This window comes from Chelonia mydas, chromosome 2 (genome assembly GCF_015237465.2).
Source record: "Chelonia mydas isolate rCheMyd1 chromosome 2, rCheMyd1.pri.v2, whole genome shotgun sequence".
Classification (NCBI taxonomy): Eukaryota; Metazoa; Chordata; order Testudines; family Cheloniidae; genus Chelonia; species Chelonia mydas.
Genome location: NC_057850.1, coordinates 24761469 through 24774336, shown reverse-complemented (window position 1 = coordinate 24774336; position 12868 = coordinate 24761469). Strand labels below are relative to the sequence as shown.

Here is a 12868-nt window from a genome sequence, read left to right as displayed (position 1 = left end):
CCTCCCCCCAAAAGTCTCAAGATTTTTTAGCCAATGAGATATTTTTGTGTGCGCCATCTGGTTTTTGACCCTTCAGGTTACACTCAGGTCAATTTTCAACTTTTCTCCAGTGCCATGAAGACTAGAAACTTGGTTTTATTTGAAAAGAAAAAAAAAAAAAAAAAAAAAAAAAGAGAAAAGAAAAGAAAAGAAGAAAGATTCTCACATAATCACTTGATACCAGGAAATGGGGTTTAAAGAAGGACACCCAATATTGTGAGACTCATGATAAAGTCTTATGGCTTGGTGTCGCTGATAAGATCTTCCCAGAGATTTGTTTCATGCTCCCTTTGTTTGATGGATTTTTAAAAGGTCCTAAAGAGGCTTTCCCTACAGTGAACAGAGTAAGAACATAGTTCCCAAAAGACTCAATATATCCTGGCTGCTTTGCCAGCAGTGATCTTTCAGTACAGTTATAGAAAGTCTGTCTCGGAATTCCCAAACTGAAATATGGAAGGGAGTCCAAGTTGCAAAAATTAAGCTACATAAGAGCCTCAAACTGACACTTCTGTCACAGAGTTTTGGAACACAGGCAAACTTACTTTGTTCCGACGGGATTCCGCAGAATACTGATCCACTCTATGTACTTTTCTTCTTTTCTTTGGAGATGCAACTCGTCTTTCCTGTCTCCTCTTAGGAGTAATCTTTCTCTTAGGTCTCTTAGGCGGAGTAAGAGGTGAGCCATAACTACTCTCCTGTACTGGCGGAGAGAGATGTCTGGACTCAGAGAAATCCTGACTTAGCTAGCATCAGATACTACAGTGACCTGCGTCATCAAATTGAGGAGCATGAAGATCAATGCTTCTTCAATAATATAGGAGTTAGAAAGGGACAATTTAGAGGTCTCTCTACAGAGGAACTCACTAAATTGTACTTGAAAGTGGGATAGCAGTTACTCAAGCAACTAACATAAGAGCAAATGAAATTGGTATTTCAGGAGACGGTCAATCAGGCCAATTTTTATGAATACGTACTGTAGTGTTATGAGTATTTCTCTTCAAGTGTAATTCAATTCACAAAATATACAAATAAATACACAAAATATGTAACAGTATCAGCTTCACATTTTTAGTGGTGTAAATTTTTTTTTTTTTGCAAATTCTTGTGTGTGGGGAATCTTAATGAAACATGGAACATTTGACTTGCCGGTTACCACTTCTGCTGGAAGCATCTGTGTAGGACAAAGCCACCACACTGACAATCTTGGAAAAAGAGTGCAGGGTTGAACCAACATGGAGACTGCACCTTCTGAATAATCTAATAATTTGTTAAGGGCAGTGAGAGAGAAAATGGCATTGTTGCTGACTGCTCTGTACTAGTTGTCCTCAATTTATCCATACATCAGTCTCCAGAGCTGTCAATATGGCACCTTTTGTGAGCAATACATTATCTATTAAAATAAGTCACTTGAAATGGGTTTATTCATTTTTGTGTATAAATGCTACAGAAGAAGGGACTGGAAGGGCCCAGTGTTCCTTTTTCCAAAAAGCCCCACTTTAAAGATACGCAGGGTTGCCAAGCACAGCTCTCAATTTTGGCCTGTTCTGCACCTGAGAGATGCTAAGCACCAACACCTTCCATTAATTTTCATGGGAGTTGTGGATTCTCAGCACCGCTTAGGACCATCTGTGAACAGTGTGAGAGGACACCTACAGGGAGATAATACAGCTAAGTCAGCAGGTAGGAGAAAATGGAACCTGCTATATGGGCTTGAGGAAAGTCAGTGATTTATAATCATATTTACTTCTGTCTACTTAGCCAGTTTCTCTGTTGTTCAGTCACAGAGCTGTATGAATGGAGGGGAAAGAAAAAAACAAACAAAAAAGTGTTACCATCTGCCATGCTGTTTCATTGCTTCCAAGGCAAGCAGCTGGAAAGGAGATTCTAGTCCAGTCTCATTCGTCTCTCTCCAGAAAGGCATTTTAATAAAGCAGCACCAGAGTTTTCTTTTTAAAATGTTTCAAGCTTTGTGCAGTCCTGATGAGAGGAGCAGCAGGGAAAGGAAGGATTCTCATTTTACACTGTCCCTGAATAAACTCAGCCAGAGCTTGACAGTGCCAGACACACACTGGCCAGTGCAAGAAACCTAGATATTTTGAACACTTAGAAGAGCTGTCTCAAGACAGCATGTTAGAGGAGCAGCAGGAACAGAGTTTAGGCATGACAGGTTTTGATCTATTTAGAGCACTTACAGCAGTATGTATATTTATATACTTTTTAAATAAATTTTTTTTTGTTCAAAGTTAGCCAGGAAGAAAAGCCAAGTTCTTGTTAACCAGCCAAACCTTAGCCTCACTTGAAAAGATTCAGAATAGGGTTATTTCTCTTTTGGGGAGTAAGGGGCCCCTCAGGAAGGAGATGAACAAATCCATCCCCCCTTTCTAGACATAACAAAAGGTGGGAACTAGCCAGCCAAAGCTCTGCCTCTCGACCCAGAAGGACAACCCATCAGTGTCACTGCAGAAGCACAGAAGGGAAAAGAAAAAACAGAATTGCGGAAATAACCAAGGGCAGGCACACATTTTAAAATTTCTCATCAATACATTCTGAAAATAAAGTGAAGCTTTATAACCATCTTCCTAGTTCAAAAGAGCTGTTTGTGAAGGTCTCATTAAAAACAACGTTACACTGAAACACCTAATAAATAAAACATACTGCAAGTTATTGTAGTCAACTTATTGGGCGAAATCCTGGTTCTGTTGGCTTCAATCAATGGAACCAAAATTTCACCCATAAATTTTGAGTACTCCTCCTCCTTTTTATTCCTAAATTTTAATGTACTGTGCCCTCAATGTATAGAGCATTGAGCACTTCCTGCAAGGTTTGAGCATCAACTGAAGTCCCTGGGAGTTGAAAATGATCAGCACCAGGCAGGATCAAGTCTTTTTTAAAAAAAAAAAAATCATAATTTTATAGCTAGTGAGTTAGTCAATTATGCTAAACATCCAATCGACATTGCAAGAGGTGTGTTGAATTCCCCGCTCCCTCTCTCCATCTAGAGAAGTCAGCAGCGAAGCTGCTCCTGAACGTAGGGAGTATGAGGCAAGAAGAGTTTAATATAAGGAGATTTGCACTTTAAAAAAAAACCCCTCTTAAATATACTACACAATTTTCAAGAGAGCTTACAAGCTCCAGTGTGTTGCTCAACTGCCACAGAGGAAAAACTGGTCAGAACCATTCCAAGTGTCTAAGTGCTGCCAGTCCTGTACAAAGAAAAATGTCGTCAAGCTCCCATTACTAAGGAAGCACCTTAGAGAGGTCCCACTGAGGGCTTCCTTCCCAGATGATTTATGAGACGTTCATAGCTCCCAGAAACTGGGGGGGGGGGGGGTCATCAAGATAAACATAATACTTTCTAGCTCCTCCCTCCTGAAATCATGCCCCTAGCAAGTCTTAGACAGCTGCACGTTTGTTTTTAAATCCACATTTACAAAATCATGTCTTTGTAAATTTGGGAACTGAAATATGTTCGTTCATTAAACAGCCTGTTCTCCATTCAATGAAAGTCAATTTGGTGTGAAGTTATTTAAAGCAGGGTGATTTAAGAGTGGTTTTTTTGTTAGTCATATAATTCCAGGCTAGACTTTAGATAGCTAGCCAGAAGAATTCTAAGATTATTTTTTTCCCCATTTTCTAAAAAGACCCAATTAACGTCCTACATTGCATAGAGTAAGGGTTAGCTAGAAACTTGACCTCTGGGAAACATCTTAATCCCACAAGGTACTGAAAATCTCAACTCCCAGTGACTGAGCTAAGCACCTCATAGCATTAGACCCTAAGAGAGCTTGTCCAAAGAGCCTATTTAGAGCTCATATTTGAAGAACATATGCAATTTCATCTTCAAATTTCACTTTACCTCAGTGAAAAGATACGAGAAAGTGTCTCTGTTCTGTAGAAAGCTACACTCTAAAGTTACTGTTTTCTTTTAGTTTGATGCACAAGATTTGTCAGTCCTATATTGTGTGTAATTACATAATTTGTTATAGGCAAAGGTACTATAAAACATCAATGGCAGTTCACCAGTATAAGAACCAGGCTTGAATTATTTCAGAACCTGCCAAGACTTAGTCCTAGTATTCCAAATAGCATAGCTACGTCACTTGACTGGAGGTCAGACTCCCATTCGCCCATTAATGTCAACCATGAGAAGACAGTCAAACAGAACTCTTCCCTTTTTAGCAAGTATTTGACTTATAGATTTTAGACGGTAAGTTATTTGGACCAGAGAGTCTTTATTCTGCCTGGCACAGCACTGATGACATTGCTGGTGCATAGTGATTTATTAATAATGGCTCACAATTACTTTTAATCACATGCATATATTATTGCTTATGAATCTGTAAGCAACTGTTCCAGCAGAGATATTGCCTTCATCTAAAGGCATGACTGATATTAGGGAAGGGAACACAGAGAAATTTTTCAGAGTTTAGAGATTTTTATGGAAAATTACTGAATGAATAAATGAGAAGAGGTTAACACTTAAGTTGAAATGGAACCCTGGACGTTCCAAAGTGTTTTAAAGGATAGTTTCTGAGTGCTCCCATCTCTAACAGGAATAGATACAAGGATTTTATCCAAACAGGTTGAGAGATTATACTGGACATATGTACCCCTTGAGTGCATTGTGAGACATAAGTTGCTGAAAGCACTTTGTTGGTAGCCCCAATCAGTGCAGGTACCTGAAATAGCTCCAAAATTTTAAGTGCTATTGCTTTTATAAATGTTGCTTCCTTTAAAAGGAAGTGTATACGTTTAATCTTAATTTTAAGAGTTTGATCTTTGCTTCCACAATTTGCACTGAATTCAGTGAGAGTTTTGCCTGAGTAAAGTGTCCAAGATGAACTGCCAAGTGTTTAAATATTTAGGTGTAGAATGAATATTGCCTCTCCACATCCCCAAGATAACACGCTCCTGTACAAGCTTTTGGGTGTTCTTGAAAAATGTAGTAATTTGATAAGTAACCAGTGCAATTCATGTGAATTCTGAACACTTTGTCACCACTCCTGAGCCCACACTGGTGGACAAAACAGAGGAGGGTGCTTTAAGCACCTCTGGGAAGTGATGGATTTTAAACTCCCTATCTCATGCTGTTAGGACTCCTACGTCCATTTCTGAGGGAACAGTACTGGCAGGGCTAACCAAACTGCTTGTTCATAGACCGAATATTGAAAACCACGGTTTTCCAACTCTAGAACAGACTATTATCCAGGCTCCTTCAGATTGTCAACTTTGGAAAAAAAAATATTCACCCTCTCCTTTCCTCCAAGGAAACATACCAGAGAAACAAAGATCCCTTTCTGCCTCTCTCATATAGGGTATATATTTTTAAGAAGGGTAAATTGATTAAGGAGCACTAAATTGTGCTGTTATACCAGCTAATTTCACATCTGAAACCTTTGCCAGGCACATACCTACATCCATAATGTGAACTTTATACATTTCACTATTCATATCACACAGAGAGGGCTTCTAGACCACAGGTACAGTTCTCTTAACGTCAGATGACCCTTGGTCATAAGTTCTTGTTTATTTTAGCCAATTGTCTTCCCTTTCTGACAGATAGGAAGAGCACTTAGAGATAAGAAAGTCGCCTCAGCTCAGGAGTAAAGTGTTAGCAAATATTCCATAGATGTCATGGTTGATCCTTGAGATTTGTAACTTCTATACAGGAAAAAGCTATACCAACCTCAGAGCCAAAAGGACCATATCTGTGACCAGCAGCATCTGGTTGTTCAGAGTAGAAAGCATAAACATAAGGCCTGAAAGAAAGATTTTGTTCAGAATAGTCTGCTTTCAACCACAAAAGAAGAAATTGCCAGGTCATGCTAAGTCAGCCTTTCAAATATTGTTTGCCGTATGTAAAAAATTGTTGCTCAGTCAGATGTTTTCCAAAGTGTGATCAAGCAATTAGTTGCTCCAGAACTTCATTAGGTAACAGAGTACACAGTCTGAGGACGCTCACTCTCCCTTCGTTCCATATGAAGGAGAGATCATGATACCAGCTCACATGGGCTATGCAGCCTGCAGCATGTGAGAACTTGTGTAATAAAAAACACAATTAAGATCTTGACATTTTCCCAAGCTTCAGGGTGCAGCTTCTGCATTTACCACTGCCTAGAAGTTTATTAAGCCACATTAGATTAAGTAGCATAAAATGGCCAACATTAGTCCATGTAATTAAACGCTCCCCAATAATTAAAGGACACTTGCATCAGAGGTTTTTTGAGGAGGGTTGAAACACTGCTGGTTAAAAGCTAAGAGCGACAACGAATAGTAATACTGAATGCTGGCAAGAATAATTTTTAACACTAGTATTCCAGCTGTTTCTGCAGCTCCAGCTACTTTTAAAGAGAAGGCAAGTTGGAAGTTTACAAAAAAAGGAACACTACATGAATTACCTTTCATTGTCTGGTAGGGTTAGCCACTGCAGTATTGTTAATATTCTGCGTTCATGGGGGATGACACTAGACCACAAAAGAAAAATAGGTTTAGTTATTGTTGTATACAGAGAAGATAATCATTAGGTATCCTATGATCTGGACCTATCATGGACAAGCCAATCTTCTTTTTTTTGCTCATTAGAGTTCAAATTTCATTCCCATTTTGCAGCTCAAGTTATTGCTCATCATCTGCAACTCCATGTATTATACTGAAAAGATAGTCCGATTAATCTCTCTCTCTCTCATTTGAGCCACCACTCTCAAGGACACAGTTCATTTTTCTACTATCCTATGTAGCAGTGGATAAGGACCCATTCCTGTAAACTTTTATTCATGTGAGTAGTCCTTGCTCATAACAGTAGTTCTACTGAAGTCAACAGTACTGCCAGCCTAAGTAAGGACTACTCACATTAGTAGCATTTACATGATCTGCTCCCACTACTACTGGGACTTTTCAGCTTGGACAAGAGATGACTAAGGGGATATTATAAAATCATGACTGGTGTGGAGAAAGTAAATAAGGAAGTGTTATTTACTCCTTCTCAGAACACAAGAACTAGGGGTCACCAAATGAAATTAATAGGCAGCAGGTTTAAAAACAAACAAACAAACAGAAGTATTTCTTCACACAACGCACAGTCAACCTATGGAACTCCTTGCCAGAGGATGTTGTGAAGGCCAAAACTATAACAGGGTTCAAAAAAGAACTAGATAAGTTTATGGAGGATAGGTCCATTAATGGCGATTAGCGAGGATGGGGAGGGATAGCATCCCTAGCCTCTGTCTGCCAGAAGCTGTGAATGGGCAACAGGGGGATGGATCACTTGGTGATTACCTGTTCTATTCATTCCCCCTGGGGCACCTGGCATTGGCCACTGTTGGAAGACTGGATACCGGGCTAGACAGACCTTTGGTCTGACCCAGAGTGGCCATTCTTATGAAGTTATCAGAAAGGCTCACATTGACTTTGGTGGGAACTGAATCAGGTCTTCAATTGGTATAAACCAGTTTCTCTCACACAGATATGTAACCTCCTTGGGGTTCAGAGAGCATGGCCCTTTAAATCTTTTTCCTAAGGGGGAACTGCTGATTGTTCCAGAAGAAGGAAGTGCTGTTGGGGGCAGGAGGAGCAGAGAGATAGGGGAGTGTCAGTGTGTGGCTCTGGACAGAAGGGCTGCAGCAAGCAGGCCCTCACAGCGGGAAGCAGCCAAGAACCTGCATGAAGCCTGGGAAGAACAGAGCGGCCCGTTGGGGACACCCCAGGACCGGAGCCTGAAGGAGCACTGTGCCGGGGAGGAATCAGCCGAGAAGGACAAACCGGAGCTGGACCCAGTATCACTGCTGTCCAGAGCTGCATGGAGCTTGTGACCTTGCATTGGGAATAAAGAGGGAGGCTGTTAGCTAGTTAAGTGGGGAGGTTGTCGCTCTGTGTGGCTTTGCAGAGAGCGGCAGAAGAGGGCACCGGAGTGGTTTCTTGGGGAAAGTTTACTGGTGTTGAATATGACCAAGAGCACCCAAGACTCACCACTGGACTGGAACTTTGCCCAAGACTCTTGAACTCTGTGTGCAGACACATTGCTCGGTGTCTGCCCTTCCAGACTGTGGTACCACTGGGCCTTTGGGGCCTTGTGTTGAATGCAACCCTGTTTTATTGCTCCCCATATAATTCCCCCTGTTTCCCCCCGGCCCCCATCCCTCTGTGAATAAATATTTCCCTTTCCTATATTCATTGTACTCTTCTGGTGGGTGTGTGCATTCACTCTGGGGGGTTTGGAACAGGTGCCCCTGGGGTGGAAAGGACTTTCCCTGCTGCATTCCTGCGCACGCCTTCTCTTGGCCAGAGCTGCCTGCAGAGCAGACTCCATCTTGGCCACGAGGGCGCTAAAATTACATATACATTTAGAATGCCAGTCATTCAATCAGCATCATGACGCTCAATTTTGAAACTCTTATTCTGCTAAAACCTCCTTAAGAATACTGAGACTTCCCAGTTGGGTGGTGAGACCAATATCTACGAGAAGCAGAAGAAGCAGCAGAAGCAGAATTTTTAAACAGAGTTGTTAATCTTTAAAAATGTCTCATCTTTTTGTGTTCAAGACAAAAAGCTATATGAAACTGGAGTTAAGACTGAGAACATACATTGGTAATTTAAGGGTATAAACATTGGAGGGATGTAATTTATCACAAAAACAAGCATTACAAACCTTAACTCTGAATTTCCTGGATTAAGTTTAAAAGAAATCCCAACATTCTAAAGTATGGAAATGCACAGGTCAGACACCCAAACAGCCTTAACTGTGCATGGTGTCACTACAGGACAATGATCGCCCAATTATGGCTAGTGCATAATAGTTTAACTTAATCTGGAACCAGACACTAACTGTTAAAGCAGCATTTCTCTCTTTGGCTCATGGTTTCACTACATGGCTGTCCCCCTATGCTGTCGAAGTCCACCATAGGTGATGGAAGCCACTTTGAAAGTGGGCAGTTAATCATGGAATTATCTGTAGTAAAACATTCACCAGCTTCTCCTGTACAAGTAAATTCCAGTTATGAAGAATGGAGAGGGGAAAAAAATTACCATTAATCCTAAAAAAATTATTCCTCAAAACATAGTGAGTTTAACTATATGGTACAGTGGCTGAATCCCTACTTCCAGAATTATTTAACTATGAAACCACATAATAGATTCTAAATAATGTGAATTACTTAAAACCATTAGTCACCATGCCCAGCATGACTATGTAGTGGTAGCATATTTTCCTAACAGACAAGGAAAGTAAGTGAGGTCCCTTGCTCCTAAGTCAGCAAGTTAGAACTCATGCAGATTAGGGGCGGGGGTATGGCAGTGGGAGCTTCTGTCTATCACAGACATTTTCATAGCGGTCACAGATCCTCAGGATCTGTGGTACGCCCTAGCTTTTACACAGCCTCTTGGACCAACGGGTCTCATTTTTTCTTAAGAGTAGGCTCTGCAGCCTCATCACCTCAGAGACTGAATCTCTAAGCTTCATGACTCCTGCTTCACACCAGGAGCTCTGCCCACCACCACCTGAGACACTCCTAGGCCTGGTCTACACTGCAGGGGTGTGAAAAACACCCCGCCTCCGTGAGCGATGCAAGTTTCAGCGCTGTAAAGTGGCAGTGTAGACAGTGCTCCCAGCGCTGGTAGCTACTCCCCTCGTGGGGGTGGGTTTTTTTAAAGCACTGGGAGAGCTCTCTCCCAACGCTGGTGCCGCAACTACACAGCCATGTACCGCAGCGCTTTAATGTTGGTAGGGAAGACATACCCCTAGTCAGAAACTTTTACTCTCTTCAGGGACACAGGCACCTCAGCAAGTATTTGCAGTTACACCAGACAGCCTTTCCAAAACAAAGCAGGGTTTATGAGTCAACTGGAAGACAGCACTGGAAGTCCTTAACACAGAGAAGCAGAGTCCATCCAGCGACACCTGAGCAATCTGCTAGCCACGCTGCTATGGACTCCATTTCAATCTCTGTGTCCCTTTGACTGTCCATAGTGACAGCAGTCCAGCCTTTCCCAAACGTCAACTCTATCTCCTGCCTGTCACCTCTCAGACCTTTGTTCTCGAGCTGGCCTCTGCTCAGCCTTCCTGCTCAGAGGTGGAGAGAAAGCCTCCTTCCTCTTGGTTATTGATTGCTAGGTGTCAGCGTGCTGTCCACCAGGAGTTTCCATGGTCTTCCCAGATTTTCCATTGACATTGGTTAGCCTCCGCCAATCCTTTAATGACCCAGTAAGTCCACCCCAGACATCTAGGCAGCACACACACTTCATGCCTCCTGCACTGCCCCAAAAGCAGATTTAACCCGTTAGCCCCCACTGGGTAGCAATGCAAAGTACAGGGGGAAACTGAAGCACACACAGGATTCATAAAAAAAGACTACAGAAAATTCCCATTTCATCAAAATAGCACATATCACTGTGATATTCAAGAGCATAATTCTGGTGGAAGGCTTTATAAAAAAAAATGGGAAAGATCCATTTAATACTTCGAGCTGAACATACTCTGCTCTCTTCCAGCAAGGAGTTCCTCAACAGGACCTCTGCTGCCAAAGTTTGTCAGAAGGAAGAAAATGGGGTGATCTCACTTCACTCTAGTAATCTTTCAGAGCTCAGAAATGATACATATCCAGCCATTTTCAGATAGAAAGATGGCTGGCTGAATGCGGGATTAGGCAGTAAAGGAGAACAGCAGCAGGGATCCTCAGAATTGTCTTCTGGATTGGAGCAAGGGGAAGAGGGTATTCATCCAAAACATGGACAGTCATTTTTAAAAGACAAATTGTTTCATTTGAGGGGAAAATTTCTGAATTCATTAGGCTGCAGCGCTGGCACATTTTCATCATGCCAAATGCTGTAAGTGGCAGGAGGGCAGAAGAGGCTCCTATAAACACCCCTCACATAGAATATCAGGCTTGGAAGAGACCTCAGGAGGTCAGCTAGTCCAACCCCCTGCTCAGAGTAGGGCCAATCCCCAACTAAATCATCCCAGCCAGGGCTGCGTCAAGCCAGGCCTTAAAAACCTTTAAGGATGGAGAGTCCACCACCTCCCTAGGGAACCCATTCCAGTGCTTCACCACCCTCCTAGTGAAATAGTGTTTCCTAATATCCAACCTAGACCTCCCCCACTGCAACTTGATCCCACTGCTTCTTGTTCTGTCATCTGCCACCACTGAGAACAGCCGAGCTCCATCCTCTTTGGAACCCCCCCTTCAGGTAGTTGTAGGGTGCTATCAAATCCCCCCTCACTCTTCTCTTCTGCATCCAAGGGCTAAAAGAATATGTTGCTGATAAGGCCTGGTCTACACTTAAAAGTTAGGTTGCATAGCTATGACATTCAGGGGTCTGAAAGATGTACACAGCTGAGCCCTGTAGCTTTGCCAACTTAACACCTGGTGTAGACACAGCGAGGTTGACAAGACTACTTCCCTTGACCTAGCTATGGGAAACTGGAATTCCTACAGCAACAGGGGGAAAAAAACCAAAACAAAACAAAAACCACAACACACAACAGGCATTTACAGAGATATAACTACAGTGCCGTAGCTGTACCACTGTAGCACCCATAGTCTAGACATGGCCTGAGACTAAGCTGCCAGATAACTTTAGCTAAAGTTGAGCAATACAATTAACAACATAACCACACTTATTTTCCACTCAGGAGCCCTCCACAAAGAAGTCGTCAGGCTCTGGACCAAAGTAAATATCACATTGTAATATATTATTTAACAAAATTATAAAGAAACCACAGTGGGGGGTAGGAAATGGGCTGGGGTTTTAAGCTTTCTTTGACTGGGAAGCTATTGAATGTTAGAGCCAGGGAAACTAATGAACATTTACTTACACCAAATTAAGTCTGAATTATTTGCAACAGGTCTCCAGAAATAAAGGTCACTTACACAGACCAGAAGAATGTCCCAGCTTTCACCCCTTGCTTGGTAGCAGTAATCCATATCTAATGAGGAAAATGTAAAAGGATTATAATAGTACTCAAGTCTTGATTTAAAAAAGAAAATTAAAGCAAAACTTTTTCAAAACATGTTTTCCAAACATAAACAAGAAAGTAAAGTGTAGTCTTTAGATTCCCACCTCAAATTTGAGCATTTGTAAGAAGACATGCTGTTCTATACAGATTTTGGGGAAGTGAATTATTCTTTAGTCAGCCATGCTGAGGTATGCAGTGTTGTAGCCAAGTGGTCCCAGGATATGAGAGAGAGGGGGAGAATTAGAAAGGTAATATCTTTTATTGGACCAACTTCTGCTGGAGAGAGAGAGACAAGTTTTGAGCTTACACAGAGCTCCTCTTCAGGTCTGGGAATTATGAAGAAGAGCTCTATGTAAGCTCAAAAGCTTGTCTCCCTCACCAACAGAAGTTGGTCCAATAAAAGATATTACCTCACCCACCTTGTCCTGCAGCCACGTGGAGGGTCATTTTACACTTTTCTTCCATTTCACCTTAAATCTCCATTACTCCTCTTTCACAGGAAGTGATGTAGCTGCGCGGCCTACATGAGGCACTTCTAGCCATTGTAGCCATCCAAGGACAGCAATATCCCATTTTGGCCTCTTTCTGATCAAAACTGGGAGAACACCAATTTAGCAAACAACTGTCAAAAGTTTCAGAGTAGCAGCCATATTAGTCTGTATCCGCAAAAAGAAAAGGAGTACTTGTGGCACCTTAGAGACTAACCAATTTATCTGAGCATCAGCTTTTGTGAGCTACAGCTCACTTCATCCAAAGTGAGCTGTAGCTCACGAAACCTTATGCTCAAATGAATTTGTTAGTCTCTATGCTGCCACAAGTCCTCCTTTTCTTTTTGTCAAAAATTTGTTACTCAAAACTAGAAGACATGCTTAGAAGATTTTC

The 12868-nt window shown here is 41.8% G+C and overlaps 1 protein-coding gene across 1 annotated transcript in view; it reads right to left on the bottom strand.

Annotated features, from left to right (window-relative positions):
• ENPP2 (ectonucleotide pyrophosphatase/phosphodiesterase 2) overlaps positions 1-12868 on the bottom strand; it is a 66018-nt gene that overhangs the window by 30086 nt on the left and 23064 nt on the right. Inside the window, 4 exon segments of the mRNA XM_043539147.1 lie at positions 582-734; positions 5726-5798; positions 6438-6503; positions 11901-11956. Of these exon segments, the coding sequence (XP_043395082.1) occupies positions 582-734; positions 5726-5798; positions 6438-6503; positions 11901-11956 (348 nt within the window).